At 30.3% G+C, this 26,274-nt stretch overlaps 1 protein-coding gene across 7 annotated transcripts in view; it reads right to left on the reverse strand.

The window, feature by feature from the left end:
- LOC135140256 (potassium voltage-gated channel subfamily H member 6-like) overlaps positions 1–26,274 on the reverse strand; it is a 262,036-nt gene that overhangs the window by 82,038 nt on the left and 153,724 nt on the right. For 2 of the 7 annotated variants that reach the window (XM_064070742.1, XM_064070743.1), the window contains exon 2: positions 22,383–22,659. The exons of the other annotated variants lie outside the window; for them this stretch is intronic. In XM_064070742.1, the coding sequence (XP_063926812.1) occupies positions 22,383–22,659 (277 nt within the window). The remainder of the gene's footprint in view (positions 1–22,382; positions 22,660–26,274) is intronic. 7 annotated transcript variants of the gene reach the window in all.

Consider the following 26,274-nt stretch of genomic DNA (forward strand, 5'->3'; position numbering starts at 1 on the left):
GAAGAGAATCCGGATGTATCCGATAGAATTCGAGACTCAAAGAATCCGAAAAAATATGTTTTTTTTGTAGAATCCAAGAGAATTCACGAATATCCAAGAAATTTTCTGAAGAATGTGATAGATTGGAATCTGAAAAAAATCCTTAACGATATAAAAAAATACGACAGAATGCGAGATAATTCGAACATAATTCCAGAGAATCCGACAGAATCCGGGAGAATACGAAGAGAATGGTAAAGAATACGAGGGAATCCAACCGAATTCTTAAAAGTTCGAGAGGTTCGAAAGAATTGATGAGAATCCGAGAAAATTCAGAAATTTTTAATGAATTCAGGCGAATCCGAGAGTATCCCATAGAATTCTAAAAAATGTGTAAAGAATACGAGATTACATGGAAACAGTCCAAAAAGATTCGAAAAAATTTAAGAGAATCCGGAAGAATTCGAAAGAATCCACGTTATTCCTAGAGAAACTGATAGAATCTGAAAAAAATATGAAAAGTATATGAAAGAATACGAGAGAATCCTAGATAATTCGAACATAATTCCAGAAAATCCGGTAGAATCCGGAAGAATACTGAAAGGAACGGAACGAATATGAGAGAATCCAACCCAATTCTTAAAATGTCAAGAGGTTCGAAAGACGTCACGAGAATCTTAGAGAAACTGATAGAATCTGAAAAAAATCCGAGAAAATATAAAAGAATACGAGATAATTCGGACATAATTCCCGACAATCCGACAGAATATCCGGGAGAATGCGAAAAGAATAGAAAAGGACACGAGAGAATCCAACTAAATTCTTAAAAGGTGCGAAAAGAATCGGAAAGAATACGAGAACATATGAAAGAATCCAACAGAATGTGAAAGACTCCGAAAGAATACGAGAGTATATGAAAAGAATCCAAAAGTATTCGAAAGAATTTGGAGTTTGGAGATATTTAAAAATAAAAATAGAGAGGAGGAACAGGTGGAGGAAGCCGCAGGTAAATTATGGCTTAGGAGGTAATTAGTAAGTAGGTTAGTTAATTTACTTCGAGACGAGCGACTGTGGGACGTTTCAGAACTTTCCTATTAAAGTATTGTTAAAAATACGTCAACTACTACCAACATACTGAAAATTTAATCTCAGCAATTTCATCACGAGTTACGTTCTGCCTGAAACCACACATTCTCAAACATCGAAAGCAACTTTGACGTAATTCCGTTGTGCCTCTAGGCACCATATTTGCAACATTTTACTCAATAACGCAAAATACACAACACCCGATCGATGCACCCTCGGATACAACAAAAACAAAGCACCATCCCCTGCTTCTGTCACAATTTCATCCACTCAATGTAATATTCATCGAAACTAAACCCAATTAAATACATACACAACTGACCAAATCCGCTCCGACTAAGCCGCTCCATTCGAATAAATAACCCACCCTTGAACGTGTTTGTTGATGAAAACACGTGATCGTAATAAAGTTCGTCGATGGTATTTGATATTTTAAGAACGCAGGCGGGGTTGTTCACCCCTCGTGTGTTCTCGACCCTGGAACGCACTCATTATTTTAACGATTATAGGCCAAGTTGCGAGTTAAATGCTAAGGGTTCGCCTTGACCTTCGCCGTGCTAAATTAGGGCGGCTTTTTGTTTTTTATTTTTTAATTCGGCAATTTTAAATAAATAGGTATATCATATAAAGGTAAGTGAGAAAATAAAATCACGGCGCAATTTCCGCCCCCTAATTGAATGTATGACATCCCACCCCCACCCCCAAAGCCGCCGTTTCCGTGTGCGACAATAGCCAAGCTGACATTGACTACCGACATTATCCTCGTGCTCCCTTCGCGTAGGGTTGGGGACATGCGCCCTGAAAGCCACCCCTTTATCGATTCTCCCTTCGCGCGACGGAACTTTTTTCTCTTATCAATTCATTCGCATTTGTGGTGTTTCCTTTGAATGCTTCAATTGCCGTTGGAGTTGTCAATTACAAGCCATAATGGGATTATTCGCTCCAAAGAAAAATGAAGCAATGGGCTGCGGACACGTGGATGCAGAGGCTGTCCCAATGGTGCAGGGGAAGGCGGAAGCGGATTGGCGCCAGAAGGAAATAAATTCGGGATGAAATGGCCTTGCAAGGAGCCGAGTTGTGGAGGATGATGGGTGATGGGGCGGGTGCGAGTGGTGTGGGGAGGAGAGACACCAGACTATTTTTGAAAAATCGCCACAGACTGTTATAACATTAATATTTCTTCTTTGCGGCTGCTTAAAATTGTATGAAAATTTTAACACTTAACGTCTTTAGACTTTTCTTTTATGATTTGTGCTATATCCGCTTTCGGTAAAGGTCTTTTCTCAAAGTTTAATTTATTTTCAGCTTTGAGACATAGAATTTCTTGCAACACCGAAGACATTTCGAATTCTGTCTTAGTTTTTTGAGTACAGTAGTGTGTAATACGTATGTCAAATTAACACACTCTGATTTGAAAAATTAATGTCTAACGTTGATTTGTTTCTGGCTACGATATTCAATATTAATAATAATTTAATATTTATAATAAAATTTTGTATTTAATTATTATTATTATGTTCGTGTCGAATTCAGAAAAAAAGTACAAAAATTTGTAAAAAATATTTAAGGGGTTATTCAAAAAAAAGTTGAATGTGGTACACACGTTTTCAAGTTTTCAAGTTTAAATTTTTCAGTTTTTCAGTTTTCCAACTTTTGAATTTTTGAATTTTTAGGATTTTGCAACTTTTCGATTTGTTTTCTCGAGTTTTTAATTTTTAATTTTTCAATTTTTCGTTTCGGTTATTTATTTACCTTGTTTTTTTAATTATTCCATTTTTCAATGTTTCGATTTTATAATAATAATAGATACATATTTTGTTTTTTCAATTTTAATCTTTTAAATTTTTTATTTCTTCAATTATTAGATTTTGCAATTTTTCAATCTGCAATTTCACGAGTTCTCCAATTTTAACTTTTCAATTTTTAGATTTTCAATTTTTCATTTCTTCAATTTTTCAATTTTCTTTATTTTATCAATTTTTGGGTTTTGAGTCTATAATTTTCCATTTTCAATAGGAAATTTTTGAATTTTTGAATTTTTTAATTTTTCGGTTTCCATTTTTCGATTTGCAATTTTTCAATTTTTCATTTATTTTTGTTTAACTTTCCCTTTTCAATTTTACGATTTTAGAATTTTTCCATTTTTCAGTTATCAAATCAATGAAAAAGTTTTAAAACTGTGTAAAAGACTTTTTTAATTTTTCGATTTTTAATTTTCCGATTTTTTATTTTTCAATTTCTCGATAATTAATTTTTCAAATTTCTCGATCTTTTTACGCTTCCATAGTTTTTCGAGTTTAGTTTTTCGATTCGATTCCTTGTTTCTTCTTTCCAATTTTTCAATTCCATAATTTTTTTCGATTTTTAACTTTCTCGATTTTTTATTTTTCAATGTTTCAGTTAATCGTTTCTTCTGTTTTCGATTTTCAGTCTTTCGATTTTCCACTTTTCCGATTATGAAGTATTTCCGTTTTATAATTTTTTTCGGAATTTTTAGTTTTTCGATTTTTATTTTTTTTATTTTTCAATTTTTCGAATAAAAAATGAATAAATTGCAAAATTGTAAAATTGAAAAATCAAAAACAAAAAAAAAGTTAAAATGCCAATTTTGAAAATAAAAATTGAGAAAACGAAATATTCTAAAATCGAAAAAATGAAAATTAGAGAAATCGAGAAATTAGATAATTAAAATAAAACTGAAAACTAAAAATTGGAAAGTCGAGGAACTGGAAAAATCAAAGATTGAAGATTTTACAATTTTTCGATTTTTCTATGTTCCGATTTTATAATTTTAGTGTTTTTTATTTCAATTTTTCGATTTTATAATTTTCTGTTATTTCAATTTTATTGTTTTCAATTTTTTGTTTGTTCTATTTTTCGATTGGGAATTTTTCAATTTTTCATTTTTTTTGTTTCTTCTGCGATATGCAACTCCTCGAGTTTTCATTTGTAAATTTTTCAATCCTCCGATTCTCCATTTTTTCGATTTTGGAATTTTTCCTTTCTTCCGTTATTCGATTTTTTCCGATTTTTTAGTTTTCCCGTCTTCATTTTTTTAATTTTTCAATTTTTCGAGTTTTCGAATTAAAAAATGAAAAAATTGCAAAATTGTAAAATTGAAAATCAAAAACGAAAAAACGAAAAAGTGTATAATGAAAATTTTGGAAAATCTAAAAATTGGTTACCAAGAACTTGGAAAATTAAACAAATGAAAAATTAAAAAACCAAAGATAAAAATTGAGAAACTCAAAAGTCGAAAAAGTGCAAAATCGAAAAAACGAAGTAAAATTAAAATATTGAAAATTAGAGAAATCGGAAAATCAGATAATTAAAATAAAACTGAAAACTTTAGAAACTGGAAAAACCACAGACTGAAGACTACAATTTTTCGATTTTTCTATGTTCCGATTTTAAAATTTTTTGTTTTTTCGATTTCAATAATAATAATAATACTATATTTACCTTGAGAAAATATTGTACAGAAAATACAGAACATATTTAAGAAGGGATTGTCAAAATAAAATATACATATAACACTACAATGTTTTCAATTTTTCGTTTGTTCTATTTTTCGATTGGCAATTTTTTAATTTTTCATTTTTCTTGTTTCTTCCACGATATGCAACTCTACAGTTTTCATTTGTAAATTTTCCAATCCTTCGATTTTCCACTTTTTCGATTTTGCAGTTTTTCCTTTTTTCAGTTTTTCGATCTTTTCCGATTTGTTAGTTTTCCATTTTTGATTTTTCAATTTTTCAGTTTTTCAATTTTTCGAATTCAAAAATGGAAAAATTGCAAAATTATAAAATTGAAAATCAAAAATGAAAAAACGAAAAAGTGTATAATGAAAATTTTGGAAAATCTAAAAATTGGTTTCCAAGAACTTGAAAAATTAAACAAATCAAAAATTAAAAACGAAAGATAAAAATCGAGAAACTTAAAAGTCGAAAAAGTGCAAAATCGAAAAAACGAAGTAAAATCAAAATATTGAAAATTAGAGAAATCGGAAAATCAGATAATTAAAATAAAACTGAAAACTTTAGAAATTGGAAAGACGAGGAATTGGAAAAATCACAGATTGAAGACTTTACAATTTGTCGATTTTTCTATGTTCCGATTTTATAATTTTTTGTTTTTTGGATTTCAATAATAATAATAATAATAATACTTGAGAAAATATTGTACAGAAAATACAGAAAATATTTGAGCAGGGATTGTCAAAATAAAATATATAACACCACAGTTTTCATTTGTAAATTTTCCAAATCCTTCGATTTTCCACTTTTTCGATTTTGCAGTTTTTCCGTTTTTCAGTTTTTCGATCATTTCCGATTTGTTAGTTTTCCATTTTTGATTTTTCAATTTTTCAGTTTTTCAATTTTTCGAATAAAAAAATGGAAAATTTTCCAAATTGCAAAGTTGAAAAATCAAAACCGAAAAAGTCTAGAATGAAAATTTTGGAAAACCTTAAAATTGGAAATCAAGAACTTGAAAAAATTAGACAAATCAAAAATTAAAAAAGGAAAGATAAAAATTGATAAACTTAAAAATCGAAAAAGTGCAAAATCGAAAAAACGAAGTAAAATCGAAATATTGAAATTTAGAAAGTCGAGGAATCGAAAAAATCAAAGATTGAAAATTTTACAATTTTTCGATTTTTCAATGTTCCGATTTTCTGATTTTGGTTTTTTCCATTTCAATTTTTTCAATTTTTCCTTTCTTCTATGCAATGTTTCAATTTTAATTTTTTGTCTCTTCAATTTTACGATTTGTAACTATTCGAATTTTCATTTTTAAATCTTTCAATTTTTTGATGTGTACTTTTTCGGTTCGGTTTCTGGTTTTATTTTCAATTTTTGATTTTTTCAGTGTTCTGATTTTATAATTTTTCGTTTTTCAATCTCAATTTTTTTCAATTTTTCGATTTGTACCTATTCGATGTTTCAGTTTTCACATTTTGCACTTTTTCAATTTCCATTTTAAATTTTAATTTTTCCATGTGCAATTTTTCCTTACGGTTTTTATTTTCTCTGTTTTTTTCAATTAATCGAGTTTTCAATGTTTCTATTTTACATATATTTTTTTGTTTTTCAATTTGCGATTTTTCAAATTTGTAAAATTTGCTATTTGTAACTTTTGGTTTCGTTTTTATTTTCCTTTATTTTTATAATTTTTCGATTTTTCAATGTTCCGATTTTACAAAAAACAATTTCAATGTTTTGAATTTTCCGTTTCTTCAATTTTGTGATTTGCAATTTTTCGTTTTGATTTTATATTTTCTTTATTTTTTCAATTTTTCAGTTTTTCAATGTTCTGATTTTATAATTTTTCTTTTTTCAGTGTAAAAATTTTCAATTTTTGGATTTTTCTGAATTTCGATTTGTAATTTTTCGAGTTTTCAACTTTAAATTTTTCAGTTTTTCAATTTTTAGATTTAATAATTTCTGAGTTTAAAATTTTCAGTTTTCAGTTTTTGGGTTCTTCGAATTTTCGATTTGCAATTTTTCAGTAATTCATTTTTTTTGTTTCTTCAATTTTACGATTTGTAACTATTCGAATTTTCATATTTTACATTTTTCAGTTTCTCGATTTTCCAACTTTGGATGTTTCAGTTTTCACATTTTGCAGTTTTCCGATTTCCAATTTCACGAGTTTTAAATTTTAATTTTCAATTTTTCATGTCTTCAATTTTTCGTTTCGGTTTTGTATTTTATTTCAGTTTTTAAAATTTTTTGGTTCTGCAATGTTGTGATAATTTACATTATTAATTTTTCAATTTTTCCTGTCTCCAATATTTCAATTTTCAATTTTACAGTTTCTCGATAATTCATTTTTCAATTTTTCGATCTTTCAATGTCACAATTTTGACGATTTCATAATTTTTAGATTTTACAGTTTTTCGATTCGATTAGTAAAAACTAATCGAATCGAAAAAACTGGGAAGAAGAAAAATCTTCTTCCCAATTTTTCGATTCATTAATTTTTTTCAATCTTTAAGTTTCTGGAGTTTTAGTTTCTCGATGTTTGAATTTTATGTTTTTTTAGTGCTTTAATTTTCAATCTTTCAATTTTCCATTTTTTTGATTTTTCAATTTTCCAACTTATCGAATAAAAAAATGGAAATATTACAAAACTGTATAACTGAAAAATCAAAAATGAAAAAAAATATAAAATCAAAATTTTGAAAAATTTAAAAATTGGAAATCAAGAACTTGAAAAAATGAAGAGTGGAAAATTTAAAAATCGAATAAACGAAAAATATATTGTAAAACCGAAACATTTCAAAATCAATTGGAAATCCAAAAATTGCAAAATTGAAAAATTTAAAAATTTGAAAATCGAGGAATTGGAAAATGAAAAACTGAAAATTTGAAAATTTAAATAAACGAAAAATTATAAAATCCAACGAAACATTGAAAAAATAAAGGAAATGTAAAAACGGTAAAGGTTTTAAAATCCAGTAATTGGAAAAGTTCTAAATCGTAAAATTGAAAAAACGTGAAATTTTAAAATTTACAATTATTATTAAATATGTATTTAAAATGAAAACTAGAAAAATTGCAAATCAAAAATTGAAGAAATGAAAAACTAAAAAATCCAGAAACTGAAAAATCTAACATTGAAAAAAAAAATGTAAAATTAAAAAAGAAAGAAAAATCGGAAAATTGGGAACCAAAAAATTACGAATTGAAAAATTGAAAAATCCAAAAACTGAAACATCTAAATGTTGAAAAATAGGGAACCTGAAGTAACAAAAAAAATTAAAAATTCTCACGTCTTCAACTTTTCGTTTCGGTTTTTTATTTTCTTTCAGTTTTTAAAATTTTTCGGTTCTGCAATGTTGTGATAATTTATATTATTAATTTTTCAATTTTCCTGTTTCCAATATTTCGATTTTCAATTTTACAGTTTCTCGATAATTAATTTTTCAATTTTTCGATGTTTTAATGTCACAATTTTGACGATTTTATAATTTTTAGATTTTACAGTTTTTCGATTCGATTCGTTTTTTCTTCTTCCCAATTTTTCGATTCATTAATTTTTTTCGATGTTTAAGTGTCTGGATTTTTGGTTTTTCGATGTTTGAATTTTAGTGCTGCAATTTTCAATCTTTCAATTTTCCATTTTTTCGATTTTTCAATTTTTCAACTTTTCGAATAAAAAAATGGAAAAATTACAAAACTGTATAACTGAAAAATCAAAAATGAAAAAATATATAATGATATATTGTAAAACCGAAACATTTAAAAATCGGGCAATTGGAAGCCCAAAAATTGCAAAATTGAAAAATTTAAAAATTGGAAAATCGAGGATTTGGAAAATGAAAAACTGAAAATTTGAAAATTTAAAAAAACGAAAAATTATAAAATCCAACGAAACATTGAAAAAATAATTTCCTTTAACTGTATAACTGAAAAATCAAAACTGAAAAAATATACAATGATATATTGTAAAACCGAAACATTTAAAAATCGGGCAATTGGAAGCCCAAAAATTGCAAAATTGAAAAATTTAAAAATTGGAAAATCGAGGATTTGGAAAATGAAAAACTGAAAATTTGAAAATTTGGAAGTAGGAAAATTGAAAAATAAAAAAAAAGTGGGAAAAACGAAGAATTATGAAACCGAAACATTGGAAAATTGAAAAATTAACGAAAAAACTGAGAAAATTACAAATCGAAAAATTGGAAAACCCAAAAATTGTAAAATCGAAAAATTACAGAATCGTTAAAATTGTGTCGAGAACTGTAATATTGAAAGATCGAAAACTGAAAAATTAAAAAATATTGAAAAATTAAAAATCGATAAATTGAAAAAGCGCATAAATGAAAAGGTTTTAAAATCCAATAATTGGAAAAGTCCTAAATCGTAAAATCGAAAAAACGTGAAATTTTAAAATTTACAATTATTATTAACTATGTATTTAAAATGAAAACTAGAAAAATTGCAAATCAAAAATTGAAGAAATGAAAAACTAAAAAATCCAGAAACTGAAAAATCTAAAATTGAAAAAAAAAGAAAATTAAAAAAGAAAGAAAAATCGGAAAATTACGAATTGAAAAAAACCCAATTATGTGTTGTGTAAGCAAATATCAAAGTTTATTCCTGAAATCCGACGACTTTTTCACTTCTAATTAGTAACCAACATGAACTTACATAAACACAAATTTACCTAATTAGCTTCTACGTTGCGACATCGAAAACTCTAGACATTACATGAACAACAAAAAGTACCGAGTAATCAATACCAACGTAATAAAGTCAGCAATTAGGCGAAATGTCAAACTCGGCGAAAACCAAAACGACACGTGTTCTTTTCCCGTTTCACGTCTCCCTATGTACTATTAGTCCTAGATTCCGCTGTATCGATTCACCCCTTATTTCTTATTATAGCTACATTTATTTTATAATCCGTTACAAAGAAAAACCGACTCACTTAAATCTCAGACAATTTAAATTCCTGGAATTCCCAGCTTTCCGCTCGACTTTTCCATTCTCTCTCGCCTCGTCCTTAATCGTGACATCTTGTTCGACATTTGGACAGAAAATGTCAAAAGGAAAATCAAAAGGGGGCAGTTTTGCGCAATCTATAACTCAGACACGATTACCCGATGACTCGTTAAATTAATCGAATCGAGCATCCTGAATAATAATTTCCACGAACTTGGCTGAATTCGAATGAGAATCGATGGAAATTAGTTTGAAACTGGGGCGAATGCTTACGGTGTTTTATTTACGTGATAATTGGCTAAACGGAGGTACGCTGGGCCCCAGGGACGGCGTAATTTATGAAATAATTTTTACACTGGATGGAAACTGTAAATTAAATGGGCGAAGTTTGTGTGTGCTTTATTATTGTTAACGAGTTAAAAGAAAAATTGCTTTTAATTTTGCTAATGTGTTAGCATGTTGTATCAGGTTTATTCAACTTTTCGCAAACCTGAAGCCAAACTAATGAATAATTAAGAAGTTCCAGGAGCTAACTTGACTCGTTGGGTTTAATTTATCCTCACAGGACTGCACAGAATCCTTAACATCTAACTGTGAGTGAGTTTTAGTCACAAATAATACATACATTTTTTTAATTGTTTGTTTGGAAGGGATAATCGGTCATATCCAGTTTTCTTTTTTTTTACTAAACAACTGGTATTAAGGGGTGGGTAATTACACGTTTAGTGAAACAACAAACACGCAACGGTATTAAACTTTCATATTCGCACACTCTTTTAGGGCTAAAATTATCCATTGTTTTCGCTGACGTCAGGGAGCTTTGTTACCGTTTAGCGTCAGACTTGAACTTTATAATCGAAAATTTCGATTTTTTACACGAATCTACAATTGTTGCGTCGCAATTTTCCACAAGAGAACTTTTTTCCGCAAGTACTAGTAAAGTTTAACAAAGAATTAATTAATAACAAACATTACCTAAATAATTTTAAATTTATAAAAATAATATAAAATAAAAATTTTAAAAGCACATAATGATTCAGTCAATTTGCTGTCTGAAAATAGTTCAATCAACAACAACTAAATAATTTTTTGTTTTTCAATTTATCGTTTCTTCGATTTTTCGATTTGCAATTTTTCAATATTTTTTCTTAAATTTTACAACATGCATCTCCGAGTTTTCCGATTTTCCAACTTTTGGATATTTCAATTTTTAGATTTTACTTAATTTTTTTAATTTTTCGTTTTTTCAACTTTTGATTTGCAATTTTTCTAATTTTCGTGTTAAATATGCATGTGATAATATTTAATTCTTAAAATTTGTCACTTTTTCAATTTTACCATTTTTCAACTATTTAATTCTAAAACTTTTCCATTTATTCGATTTTTCCATGTTTAGATTATTAATTTTTCAATTTCTCGATATTTAATTTTTCAATTTTTCGCTTTTTCAACTTATAGATTTTTCAGTTTTCCGATTTATCACTTTTTAACTAACTATTATAAATTTTAAAATCTACGTTTTTTCAATGTTACGATTTTCGAATTTTTCCATTTTACAGTTTTCCGACTTCACAATTTTGACGATTCTATAGTTTTTCGATTTTCCAATTTTTGGGTTTTCCAATTTTTCGATTCGATTTGCTTTCTCTTCTTTTCAATTTGTTGATTCACTTTGAAATTTAAAAAAAGGAAAAATTGCAAAATTGTAAAACTGAAAATTAAAAATGAAAAAACGAAAAACTCTAAAATGAAAACTTTGAAAAATCTACAAAGTGGAAATTAACAACTTGAAAAATTCGAAAAACGAAAAATTGAAAAACCGAAAAATTAAAAATTACGAAACTTAAAAATCTAAAAAACTAAATATTGTAAAATCGAACAAACAATCGAATAGAGAAAATTTAAAATCCAACAACTAAATAATTTTTTGTTTTTTTAATTTATCGTTTCTTCGATTTTTCAGTTTGCAATTTTTCAATATTTTTTCTTAAATGTTACAACATGCATCTCCGAGTTTTCCGATTTTCCAACTTTTCGATTTTTCAGTTTTTCAATTTTTAGATTTTTCTTTATTTTTTTAATTTTTCTAGTTTTCATGTTAAATGTGCATGTAATAATATATAATTCTTAAAAGTTGTCACTTTTTCAATTTTATCATTTTTTAACTATTGAATTCTAAAACTTTTCCATTTATTCGATTTTTCCATTTTTAGATTTTTAATTTTTCAATTTCTCTATATTTAATTTTTCAATTTTTCGATTTTTCAACTTATAGATTTTTCAGTTTTCCGATTTATCACTTTTTAACTAACTATTACAAATTTTAAAATTTACGTTTTTTCAATGTTAGGATTTTCGAATTTTTCCATTTTATAGTTTTCCGACTTCACAATTTTGACGATTTTCCAATTTTTCGATTCGATTTGCTTTTTCTTCTTTCCAATTTGTTGATTCACTTTGAAATTTAAAAAATGGAAAAATTGCAAAATTGTAAAACTTAAAATGAAAAATGAAAAAACGAAAAACTCTAAAATGAAAACTTTGAAAAATCTACAAAGTGGAAATTAACAACTTGAAAAATTCGAAAAACGAAAAATTGAAAAACCAAAAAAGACACTTAAAAATCGAACTAAATATTGTAAAATCGCACAAACAATCGAATACAGAAAATTTAAAATCGAAAAATTGAAAAATTTTAACACTGAAGTCGAAGAATCAAAAATCAAAGATAGAAAAATTGAAGAATTGAATAAACGAAAAATTATTTAAATAAAATGAATCAAATTTTTAGTTCTTCAATGATTCGATTTTTCATTTTTTCTGATTTTCGATTTGGAATTTTTCGATTTTGCTATGTTTCGTTTTCACAGTTTTTCCATTTTTCAGTTTTTCGGATTAAAAAATTTAAAAAATTGCAAAAGGGTTAAAATGGAAAAACGGAAAACTATGTATAAAATCAAAAATTTTTTAAAATCTAGAAAGCGGAAATCAACAACTTGAAAAATTGAAGAAACGAATAATTGAAAAATCAAAAGATTAAATATTAAGAAACTTAAAAATCCAAAAATGAAAAAAGGAAATACTGTAAAATCGGATTTTCGAGATGTCCAAAAAATGGAAAAATGGCAAAACTGTGAAAATGAAAAATCAAAAATGAAGAAACGAAAAAATGCAAAATGAAATCTGAAAAATCTAGACTGTGGAAAACAAGAACTTGAAAACTTGAAAAATCGAAAGATTAAAAATTAAGAATATAAAAATTGAAAAAAATCGGAAAATCAGATAATTGAGAAATCCAAAAATTACAAAAATTGAAAAATTTAACATGGAAAATCGAGGAATCAAAAATCAAAGATTGAAAAATTGAATAAACCAAAAATTATAAAATCAAACGAAACAAATTTTAGTTCTCCAATGTTACTATTTATCGTATTTTCAGTTTTTCGATTTTTCAATTTTTAGAATTAAAAAAAAATGGAAAAATTGCAACTGTAAAAATGAAAAATCAAAATTGAGAAAACGAAAAATTATAAAATGAAAATTTCGAAAAATTTAGAATGTCGAAATCAAGAACTTGATAAAGTGAAGAAACGAAAAAAAGTCGGAAAATCGATTAATTGAGAAATTTAAAATTTTAACATTGGAAAATCGGAAAATCAAAAATCAAAGGTTCAAAAATTAAACAATCGAATAAACGAAAAATTATAAAATCAAACGAAACAAATTATTAGTTCTTCGATGTTTCCATTGTTCCTTTCTACAGTTTTTGCTTCAATCAACTTTTTTCCGATTTTTCATTTTTGGATTTTTCAATTTTTCGAATTTTTAAAAACTGAAAAATTGGACAAATGCAAAATTTAAAAAACGAAAAATCAAAAATGAAAAAACGAAAAACACTAAAATAAAAACTTTGAAAAATCTAGTATGTGGAAATCAAGAAATTGAAAAACTTAAGAAACGACAAATTGAAAAATCGAAAGATTAAAAATTGAGAAACATAAAAATCGAAAAACTGCAAAATCGAAAAAACTAAATATTGTAAAATCGAACCCACAATCGAATACGGAAAATTTAAAAAACCCGAATAGTCAAGAAATTCAAAAATTGGAAAATGGAAGAATAAACAATCAATGGTTCAAAAATTAAAGAATTGAATACACCAAAAATTATAAACTCAAACGAAACAAATTTTTAGTTCTTCAATGTTTCTATTTTTCGTTTTCTCAGTTTTTAAATTTTTCAATTTTTCGAATTAAAAAATGGAAAAATTACAAAATTCTAAAAGTGAAAAATCAAAACCGTAAAAACGAAAAAGTATAAAATGAAAACTTTGAAAAATCTAGAAAGTGGAAATCAAGAACTTGAAAAATTGAAGAAACGAAAAATTGACAAATCGAAAGATTCAAAATTAAGAAACTTAAAAATCGAAAAAACGAGATATTATTAAATATATATAACACACAATCGAATACATAAAATTAAAGAAGTCGGAAAATCGGTTAATCGAGAAATTCAAAAATTGCAAAAATTGAAAAATTTTAACACTGGAAAATTAAGGAATCAAAAATCAAAGGTTCAAAAATTAAAAAATTGAATAAACGAAAAATTATAAAATCAAACGAAATAAATTTTTAGTTCTCGAATGTTTCTATTGTTCGTTTCCTCAGTGTTTCGTTTTTTCAATTTTTCGAATTAAAAAAATGCAAAGATTGCAAAATCCAAAAAACGAAATAAGTATTATAAAATCCAACACACAATCGAATACAGAAAATTAAAAAAATCGGAAAATCGGATAATTGAGAAATCCAAAAATGACTGTAAAAATTGAAAAATTTTAACATTGGAAAATCGAGAAATCAAAAATCAAGGATTGAAAAATCGAATAAAGGAAAATTATAAAATCAAAAGAAACACTGAAAAAAGAAAAAAAGAAAAAACTACAGGTTGTGACATAAAATCGAGGAAATGTAAATTAAAAAAATAGGGAAAACGACAAATAAAAATCAACAACCTAAAAAATTGACGAAACAGAAAATTTAAATATCCAAAAACTAAAAATTGAGAAACTGAAAAAGAGAAAAATGAAAAACTGTAGTATCGAAAAATTACGAAATAGAAATATTGCAAATCGAAACATTTGTAAGTCGAAAAATTTAAGTTAATTTGAGTTAACCCTGTCTAAGTAAGTCTAAAAATTATGAGTACATGGATACACCACAAATATAGGGTCTTAATATTTTGCATATTTCATAGAGGATTTAGTCGGCAAAATTTTGAGATCACGTCATCAATTTTTGCGAGGGGATAAACGTATAAATTTTGATTAACGATTTATCGGGCTCACAGTAACCTTAAAACGTTTATACGATTTCAGCGCATTCAATTTTGTAGTTTTAAATTTAAATTGCAATTTTTTTTCCAAAAATCTAAACTCAATACGAATTCATACACTACAAATGTAGTAGTATCTTATTTTATAAGAATAAAAACAAATTTACTGTTGTAAATTTTGAAAATGACGTTTTACCATCTGCACTATTGTCCTAGTATACTATACAAAATTTGACAACAATCGGTCCAGTAGTTTCCAAAATTATCTGTCACATAAGTACTTCCTTAGCTCGCGCTCAGGAACTAAAAAGAAGAAATGTGTTTCACATATTTATGTGTTTCATATACTTATGTTTATGTTTTACAGTTCAACGAGTTTAAGTTTGTGATCAAATTTTCATGGAACAAAATTCGTTCATTCGAAGATGTTCAGTCATAATAAAACAGAACGTGGAACAAGGCGGAAATTGAAAAAATTGGGGTCAATTGCGTTATAACTTTCCCACTGAAAACAACAAAGCGGAAGCATTAAATTTCCAGTCTCGCGTACAACCTAAGATTTAAACCTTACCAATTTCGACATTATTAAAACCACATAAACCTCGAAACTTACTCCGGTTGTACGAACACCAAATAAACCCCTCCATAAGCCAACCCTAACACACCGCCTTTTTCATTCAATCCGCACATCATAAAGCAATTTACGACAAAAGCCACCTAAAAATTCAAATTTCATTTCCTTTTATCTCGCGTTCCACCCTTCCGACCCATTAAAAACAAAAACCGCGCGAGATCGTATCACTCTTTTAATGTAATTAAGTCGAGCGATAGGCCACACAGTCCACATTTCTTACTTCCGACCTACCGACTGTCTGTCAAGATATAAGTAAATTTACATTCAGAGTTAACAAAAAAAGATTAATTCTTGGATGGAGCGGATGGCTGGGAGTTCGCAGGGGCGAGTCCTCGGGCAAGTGCCGCTCGTGATTTACGGTAATGACATAATGGAATTGGTAACTGTGACATCATCGAGCAAAACTTTGGAGAGTAAAAACTTATGTGAACAAAAACGTGCGAGAGGTCGGGTAATCAGTGTTGAATTTGACCAAAATCGAACCTCCTGAACGCGAATCCGATTCTGAAAAGCTCTACGAAACTTCTTGATTTTTCTTATCAGAGTTCAGAAGTGCTCTACGAAACTTCCTGATTTTTTTTTTTTTTTTTTTAATGATTCTACCAATAGAAAAATGGCATCGTCCGCTTTATCGATCTCTCAAGCTTGAACTGCTTATTTATCGGGACCAGAAAAGACCTCGTTGTACTAGAAAACTCCAACGAATCGAATGGTACAAACAGAAAGACCAGATCTTGAACTATTTTAAAATGGTGAAACCGTAAACAAGAAAAATATGTTTTGAGATACAAATTGAAACGCGATTTCGGCTGAAATCGAATTAATATTTTACAATTGATGGCCGAAATGCATTCTGCAGTGCAAAATTGGTCTAGAAACCTAATTTCAAGGAAATCGAATTTGATTTCTTCACCTTATTTTCCACCATACCGCAAAAATTTCAGATTAGGATCACTTCCATCTATTTCGTTTAATTAAGCTCTCAGCTTTCTACAAATTTGTTTCTTAACCAACTCGAACCTCGTGAACACTAATCAGAGTTTAGAATTGCTTGACGAAGCTTCCTGATTTTTTTATTTTTATTTTTTAGGATTCTACCAACAGAAAAATGACATCATCAATTTTATCGGTTTCTCAAGCTTCAACCAGAAATTTGTCTGTACCAGAAAATACTTCGTTTTAACTAGAAAACTCCAAGGATTCGAATGGTATAAATAGAAATACCAGATCTTGAGCCGTTTTACAATGGTGAAATTGAAAACTCGAAAAATATTTTTTGAGACACAAATTGAAAAGCGATTTCGATTGAAATCGAATATTCTACAATTGATGGCCGAAATTGATTCTGCAGTGCAAAATTGGTCTAGAAACCTAATTTCAAGGAAATCGAAAGAATCTGATTTCTTCAGCTTATATTCCACCCTACCGCAAAAATTTCAGATTAGGATCACTTCCATCTATTTCGTTTAATTAAGCTCTCGGCTTTCTAGAAATTTGTTTCTTCACCAACTCGAACCTCGTGAACACTAATCAGAGTTTAGAATTGTTTTACTAAGCTTCCTGATTTTTTTATTTTTTTTTATGATCCTACCAATAGAAAAATGACATCATCCAATTTATCGGTCTCTCAGGCTTGACCTAGTAACTTATCTGTACCAGAAAATACATCGTTTTAACTAGAAAACTCCAAGGATTCGAATGGTATAAATAGAAATACCAGATCTTGAGCCGTTTTACAATGGTGAAATTGAAAACTCGAAAAACGTTTTTTGAGACACACATTGAAAAGCGATTTCGATTGAAATCGAATTCATATTCTACAATTGATGACCGAAATCGATTCTGCAGTGCAAAATTGGTCTAGAAACCTAATTTCAGGGAAATCGAAAGAATCTGATTTCTTCAGCTTATATTCCACCATATAGCAAACATTTCAGATTAGGATCACTTCCATCTATTTCGTTTGATTAAGCTCTCAGCTTTCTAAAAATTTGCTTCTTAACCAACTCGAACCTCGTCAACACTAATCAGAATTTAGAATTTCTTTACGAAGCTTCCTGATTTTTTTATTTTTATTTTTTAGGATTCTACCAACAGAAAAATGACATCATCCAATTTATCGGTTTCTCAAGCTTCAACCAGAAACTTATCTGTACCAGAAAATACTTCGTTTTAACTAGAAAACTCCAAGGATTCGAATGGTATAAATAGAAATACCAGATCTTGAGCAGTTTTACAATGATGAAATTGAAAACTAGAAAAATATTTTTGAGACACAAATTGAAAAGCGATTTCGATTGAAATCGAATATTCTACAATTGATGGCCGAAATTGATTCTGCAGTGCAAAATTGGTCTAGAAACCTAATTTCAAGGAAATCGAAAGAATCTGATTTCTTCAGCTTATATTCCACCCTACCGCAAAAATTTCAGATTAGGATCACTTCCATCTATTTCGTTTAATTAAGCTCTCGGCTTTCTAGAAATTTGTTTCTTCACCAACTCGAACCTCGTGAACACTAATCAGAGTTTAGAATTGCTTTACGAAGCTTCCTGATTTTTTTATTTTAATTTTTTATGATCCTACCAATAGAAAAATGACATCATCCAATTTATCGGTTTCTCAGGCTTCAACCAGTAACTTATCTGTACCAGAAAATACTTCGTTTTAACTAGAAAACTCCAAGGAATCGAATGGTATAAATAGAAATACCAGATCTTGCGCCGTTTCACAATGGTGAAATTGAAAACTCGAAAAATATTTTTTGAGACACAAGTTGAAAAGCCATTTCGATTGAATTCGAATTAATATTCTACAATTGATGACCGAAATTGATTCTGCAGTGCAAAATTGGTCTAGAAACCTAATTTCAAAGAAATCGAAAGAATCTGATTTCTTCACCGTAAACTCGAAAAACATTTTTTGAGATGCAGATTAAAACGCGCTATTGTAGATAAGACTGGCAAATGACATATCCTCTAAGATAGGGGGCGGGTGGGTGGTACTAGTACGTGCTAGGATAAGACTGACTTTGGCAAGCGACTTACTCTCAAAGAGAATAGAGGGTGGGTGGGCGGGGCTAGTATCTGCTTTAATAAGATTAATTTTAGCAAATGTCATATCCTCTAAGAAAATAGGGAGCGGATACCAGCCCCATCCACTCGCCCTCTAATTTCGTAGATTATGCCTTTTTGCAAAATCAGTCTTATCTTAGCAGGTACTACCCCCGCCCACCCGCCCTCTCTTTTCTTGGGAGGTATATCATTTGCCAAAGTCAGTCTATTCTTAAAAAGTATTAGTGCCGCCCACCCACCCTTCACTTTCTTATAGCATATTTTCTTCTTTTTCACTTCTTTCCTTTATCATTTTTCCGCTAGGCTATTTGTCCCTTTTTATTCGTATTCCGTTGATTCTGCATGTTTTAATTGGCGATTTCGCGACTGTAGTTTTAAAGGGTTTCGATACGGCATCCGGATCCATTTTATTAATTTAGTTTTTTTTAGTCTTATTTTTTCTTCTATTCTATGGTATTCTTTCTTTACTTTTTGATACTTAAGTCTGTTCGCTTTTATGTTTACATAGTCATTCTTTGATTTATTGCCCCCGTTTGTTTAGTTTTAATCGATATCATCACTAGGTAGTGATCACTTTTATCTTATATCGGTTATTCGTTTCAGATTTTCTTTTCTTCTGTTAATACTAGATTTATTATGGACTCCTCTCTGCAAACATTTTTCACGAAGACCCAATTTAACAAAATAGATACTTTTGACATTCGAAGAAACAAATTTTGCTAAATCTAGATTGCCAAACACCTTCCTACAGACAGGTTTACTAAAGACTCAATTAAAAAAAAATTTCATTTATTAACATCCAAAGAGAAAATTTTGTCAAATCTACATTGTTAAGTTTTATCCAATATCGATTTTTACTATTTTGGTTTCTAAGAACATCTGTAAGATCGCAAAAACGCTGAAATCTGGATTTTCTATATTTAGCTACATTCCGAATGATTCAAAACGCCAATGAGACTGATTTTGGCTAATGCTATACCCTATAAGAAATTAGAGAGCGGGTGGGCGGGGCTAGTATCTGCTAAAATAAGACTGATTTTAGTAAATGACATACCCTCTAAGAAAATAGGGGGCGGGTACCAGCTTTGCTCACTCGGCCTCTAATCTCTTAGAGAATATGTCATTTTGCAAAATCGTTCTTATCGTAGCAGATACTAGATTTTTTTAGAGGATATATCATTTACCAAAATCAGTCTTACCTAAACAAGGACTAGCCCCGCCCACCCGCCCTCAATTTTTTGGAAGGTATATCATTTGCCAAGTCAGTGTTATCGTAGCTAGTACTTGCTAAGATAAGACTGATTTTGGCAGATGATATACTTTTTGAAAACATTGAGGGCGGGTGGGCGGGGCTAGTTATTGCTAAGATAAGACTGAATTTGGCAGATGATATACCTTCTGAAAAAATTGAAGGCGGGTGGGCCAGGCTAGTACTTGCTAGGATGAGTTTGATTTTGGTAAATGAAATAACCTCTAAAAATAAAAGCACTGGAGCCCTTTTTTTTTAGAAGACATATCATTTGGCAAAACCATTCTTACCGTATCAACTACTGACCCCGCCCACCCGCCCTTTATTTTCTTTGAGGGTATGTTATTTACTAAAATCAGTCTTAACTAAGAAAGAACTAGCCCCACCCACCCGCCCTCAATTTTTTGGAAGGTATATCATTTGCCAAGTCAGTGTTATCGTAGCTATCATAAGATAAGACTGATTTTGGCAGATGATATACTTTCTGAAAAAATTGAGGGCGGGTGGGCGGGGCTAATTATTGCTAAGATAAGACTGAATTTGGCAGCTGATATACCTTATGAAAAAATTGAAGGCGGGTGGGCGGGGCTAGTACTTGCTAGGATGAGATTGATTTTCGTAAATGAAATAACCTCTAATAAAATAAAAGCAGTGGACCCCTTTTTTTTAGAAGGCATATCATTTGGCAAAACCATTCTTGCCGTATCAACTACTGACCCCACCCACCCGCCCTTTATTTTCTTTGAGGGTATATCATTTACTAAAATCAGTCTTATCTAAGAAAGAACTAGCCCCACCCACCCGCCCTCAATTTTTTGGAAGGTATATCATTTGCCAAGTCAGTGTTATCGTAGCTATCGTAAGATAAGACTGATTTTGGCAGATGATATACTTTCTGAAAAAATTGAGGGCGGGTGGGCGGGACTAGTTATTGCTAAGATAAGACTGATTTTGGCAGCTGATATACCTTCTGAAAAAATTGAAGGCGGGTGGGCGGGGCTAGTACTTGCTAGGATGAGATTAATTTTGGTAAATGAAATAACCTCTAAGAAAATAAAAGCAGTGGACCCCCTTTTTTTTAGAAGGTATATCATTTGCCAAAACCATTCTTGCCGTAACAACTACTGACCCCGCCCACCCGCCCTTTATTTTCTTTGAGGGTATATCATTTACTAAAATCAGTCTTATCTAAGAAAGAACTAGCCCCACCCACCCGCCCTCAATTTTTTGGAAGGTATATCATTTGCCAAGTCAGTGTTATCGTAGCTAGTACTAGCTAAGACAAGATTGCTTTTGGCAGATGATATACTTTCTGAAAAAATTGAGGGCGGGTGGGCGGGGCTAGTTATTGCTAAGATAAGACTGAATTTGGCAGCTGATATACCTTCTGAAAAAATTGAAGGCGGGTGGACAAGGCTAGTCCTTGCTAGGATGAGATTGATTTTGGCAAATGAAATAACCTCTGAGAAAATAAAAGGGGTGGACCCCCTTTTTTTTAGAAGGTATATCATTTGCCAAAACCATTCTTGCCGTAACTTCTGACCCCGCCCACCCGCCCTCTCTTTACTCAGAAGGTACATCATTTACTAAAGTCAGTCTTATCTTGACAAGTATTAGTGCCACCCACCCGCCCTGTATTTTCTTAGAGGATGTTTTCTTCTCTTTCCCTTCTTTCTTTACATCATTGTTCTGTCAAACTAATTTGTCTCTTTTTATTTGTATTTTATGATTCCGCATAATTGATGGCCAAAATTAATTCTACAGTTTAGAATTAGTTTAGAAACTCAATTTCAGGCAAATCGAAAGAATTTTATTTCTTCTCTTACTTTCCGCCATACCGCAAAAATTTCAGATTATGACCATTTCTGTCTATCTCGCTTAATTAGACTCTCACCTTTGTGAAAATTTGTCTCTTTACTAATTTGAACCTCGTGAATACGAATCAAGGTTCAAAATTGCTTTACGAAGTTTTGCTGGTTTTTTCTTAATTTTTCAAATGATTTTACGAACAGAAAAATGGCATCGTTCGCTTTATCGGTCTCTCAGGCTCGAACTACTACCTTATTCGGGCCAGAAAATGATTTGTTGTAATTAAAAAACTCCAAAGAATCGAATGGTAACAACAGAGAGTCAATATCTTGAACCGTTGTAACATGGTGAAATCATAAACTCGAAAAATATTTTGTGAGATGCAGATTGAAATCCGACTTCAATTGAAATCAAATTAAGTAAAATTCTACAATTGATGCCTGAAATAAATTCTGCAATGCAAAATTGCTCCAGAAATTCAATTTCAGACACACAGCGCACAAACTACACATTGTCTATGACTACAACAAGCAAAAGAGAAATTAATTTTCCTCCGTTTGAAATGCCCTTTACTGTTAAATTAGACATCAAACTTTCAAAAGATCGCAACAGAAATTGCGCAGAGCCTTTGACAAAAACTTCGCGAGAATCATTACTGACGCAACCTTTCCGAACACAAAGCTCCGCCGCCCCGTAACCCCACGGAATTATCAACGAAACAGCAAAAACCACATACAATTTCACAACCGACCCACCACGCACAAATTTACCTCTTTCACGTTCTTCGTGACCCGCTCCTGGTGCTTCTTCGACTCCATGTACAGCTTGACCTCGTCGACCCCCACGCTGTTGGCCTTGAGGAAGCTCTTCCGGACGCGGGGCTTGAACGCGTTGGCGTCCGCGTTCCCGTTATCGTCCCCATTTTCCACGAAATTTATATAGACCTCGTCCTCGCTCCTGATGAAGTCGTCCAGGCTGTCGCCTCTGCAGCGGATGCGGAAGAAGGCCCCGTCGAGGCTGCCCCCGCTCTTGGGCGATATCTGGCACCTGGGGCGCGAGAGCGGTGAGGGGCGAGAGGGCGGAGAGGCGTTCCGGGTTTGGTGGGCTTTTGTTTTATTTATTTGGTTGGAGGTTTGGTGGTAATTTATTGAATTCAAGTGGAAAAGCTGAGGAAGCTTTTTCTGCGTTGTTTTTATTTATTTAATAGTGTACAAGTAGCTCGAATTAATTTTTTACGAAATTTCATTAATCTTAATACAACTTGGAGAAGTTGGTTTTTAGGAAAAATGTGGGTGTCATAGTATCGAAGCGCTTAATGATGGAGGGAAATATTTGAATAGGGGATATCAACAGCTTTATTGGACGATGTTTTTATTAGCTGGTAGAAAACCTTCCTGGACAAATAAAGGGAGGTTATAAATCTCTCGACAATGCACTAAGTAGATCTTCCAATTTATGATCGAATGGAAGATTTAACCTAAGTTGATTTTCACCCAATGCAAAATGGATTTGAAATTTCCGTTAATTTTTTTGATATTTCATAATCGTTTTAGCAAGTTTTGACAAATAATTGAGAAGTTTTAAAGAAAGCACAATTCGCTATTTCCTGTCTTGAGTCCTATTCCAACGAGGATTTCCTATAATGACCAGTGTGTTTTTTAAGTAATTAATACTCTAATAAATAAATTGAACAAAAATTACCCAAACAAAAAATAAAAACAAGCTTATATTTGTACACTTTGGCCATTAATTCAATGACGGCAAATATTTAAATTTTAGAAAAATATTGCAAAAATGTTATACCGGACGAAAGCACACTGAGAAAAAATTAAGTACTTGCTAAGATAAGACTGATTTTGGAAAACCATATAGCTTCCATGAAAATGAAGGGCGGGTGGGCGGGGCTAGTACTTGCTAAGATAAGGCTGATTTTGGCCTATGATATACCTTCCATGAAAATCAAGGGCGGGTGGGCGGGGCTAGTACTTGATAAGATAAGGCTGATTTTGGCCTATGATATAGCTTCCATGAAAATCAAGGGCGGGTGGGCGGGGCTTGTATTTTCTAAGATAGGGCTAAACAAAATCAAGAGTAGTCACTAGAATGAAGTCTCTGTAGAAAAAAGACAGTTGGGAGCCCTGAGGAGTTTTAATATTCTTAAAAAACGACAGTTGGGGCCCTCGAGAAATTTTCTCCTTCTTTAAAAGAGAACAGTTAGGATACCCGAGAAGGTTTTACATTCTAAAAAATTGGTGGATAGTTATTTCGACAGAACTTCCCTAGCCCCTAAAGTCCAGTCGAACAAATACAACTTCGAAAAATTATTATCAACTTTAACTTTGAGAATTTTTTTTTCGTCTTTATAGTCAGTTTTACCATATAATTTTTTTTTTTTTGATGACGTCATTAACATTTTAGCAAAGGCGCATATATCAATTTAATATTAATAGATTTCTTATAGTTTTGACACCCTTGAAATCCTCGAAATCTTTGAAATTTAAAAGAGACTTTAAATTTTCACAGTGTTTGGAATATTTTCACAAACTCAGTAAAATGTTTAGAATTTCTAGAATTGAGTAAATTTTTGAAATTTCCAGAAGTTCAAGATTTTCTAAGTACACATTATGAAAATATCAGTTTTCGGATATCCAGAATTCAATATTTTCCTTAGTTTTCAAAATTTTTCACATTTTCTAGATATTTCCAGATTTTCTAAACTTAATAGACCCCAAGAGCCTTTATATTTTTTTGGAATCTCTGGAATCTTTAGAATCTCTGAGATGAATCAGATAATAATTAAGAGTGTTCAAGACTGCTAATACTTGTAGGATTTATAAAAATTAAAGGAAGAATTCTTCAGACTTTTACGATTTTTAGGATTCTTTGGAATCTTTAAAATTTTTGTAATGTTAAAAGTTCATGCGTTTTTTACAAATTATAGAATCTGAAATATTTGGAACGGAATTTTAAAAACCTTTTTGACGTTTGAGTCGTTGGAGTATTTAGAATCTTTACAGTTTTCAGAGTCCCTAGAGTCTTAACAATCTTTGGAAATTTGGACACTTCACAATTACTACAAATTTTATAAAGTTTTGAATTTTTATAATTTCTAGGTACATTAACACTTCCAAGATCTTTACAATTTTTAAGATTTTGTTGGATGTTTCTTCTATTTAGAACTTAAACTTAGGCTTATTTAGCATCTTTGGTGTCTTTACAATTCGCAAATTCTAGTGTATGAAAAACAAAATTTTTAAAATGTGTCCAGTTTTCAGAATTTTTAGAATATCTACAATTTTTAGAATTGTGTAAACTTTAAAAATTTTGTGATTTAATATTTTTTATTTTCTTTTAATTTTTGGGAATTTTCGTATTTTGCAAAATTTTCAAAATTTCCATTACATGATTTTACAGATTAGCCCAATTTTTCAGATTTTCCGAAGTACACAAAATGACCAGAATTTCCACATTTTCCAAATTTCTAAAATTATCAGACTCCAGTTATACCATTTTTCAATATTTTCAAAATTTCTAGGTTTACCACATTTTCCCCATCCTTTCGAAATTTTTCCAGATTTTTTAAAATTTATAGATCTCAAGACTCTAAATCTTTGGAATTTTTGGAATCTCTGGAATCTCTTGATATACTCTCTTTGCGATGCTTAGGTCTTTAAGATTTTTGTTTTCTTTAAAGTCTTTGGAATTTTTAGAATCGCTGGCTTCTTGGAATTTCTCTAGAACCTTTAGGATCTTTCAAGTATTCGAAACAGAATTTTAGCTTTTGACCCTTTAGAGTCCTTAGAGACTTTAGACCTTCTAAAAGTATAGAACCTTTAAAATCTTTAGTGTTTAGACTATTTAATCTTTAGACTTTTTAAGTCTTTCCAATCTATGGAAATTTTGAACAATCGTAATCTATTCTTAAGAAAGTTAACTTTTAAACATCATGAAACCAAATTCGAACTGGGGAACCTATACCTTCCATGAAAATAGAAGGTGGGTGGGCGGGGCTAGTATTTGATAAGATAAGACTGATTTTGGCCAATGATATATCCTCTAAGAAAATAAAGGACGAGTGAATGGGGCTAGAACTTACTAAGAAAAGACTCATTTTGGAAAATGATATATAGTTTCTCCAGTTCTAATTCGGTTTTACGATAGTACCACATTGTGTAAAAGTTAACCTCTTTAGCAATAGATTACTACTGCCGGTGATGGGACAGTCATAAATAAGGATTTAACCATGTCGTTGCCATTATACTGTATAATGGGAACGACATGGTTATTTATGACTGTCTCACCACCAGCAGTAGTAATCTATTCTTAAGAAAGTTAACTTTTTTACACATCATAAAACCGAATTGGAACTGGGGAAACTATACACTATACCTTCCAAGAAAATAGAGGGTGGGTGGGCGGGGCTAGTACTTGCTAAGATAAGACTGATGTTGGCCAATGATATACTCTCTAAGAAAATAAAAGACGGGTGGATGGCGCTAGTACTTACTAAAATAAGGCTCATTTTGGACAATTATATATAGCTTCCCCAGTTCTAATTTGGTTTTATGATAGTACCTCATTGTATAAAAGTTAACTTCCTTAACAATTAATTATTACTACCGGTGATAGGCAGTTATAAATAAGGATTTAACCATGTCGTTA

This window comes from Zophobas morio, unplaced genomic scaffold (genome assembly GCF_036711695.1).
Source record: "Zophobas morio isolate AGI-343-1 ecotype UQ-CSIRO unplaced genomic scaffold, CSIRO_AGI_Zmor_V1 ptg000038l, whole genome shotgun sequence".
NCBI lineage: Eukaryota > Metazoa > Arthropoda > Insecta > Coleoptera > Tenebrionidae > Zophobas > Zophobas morio.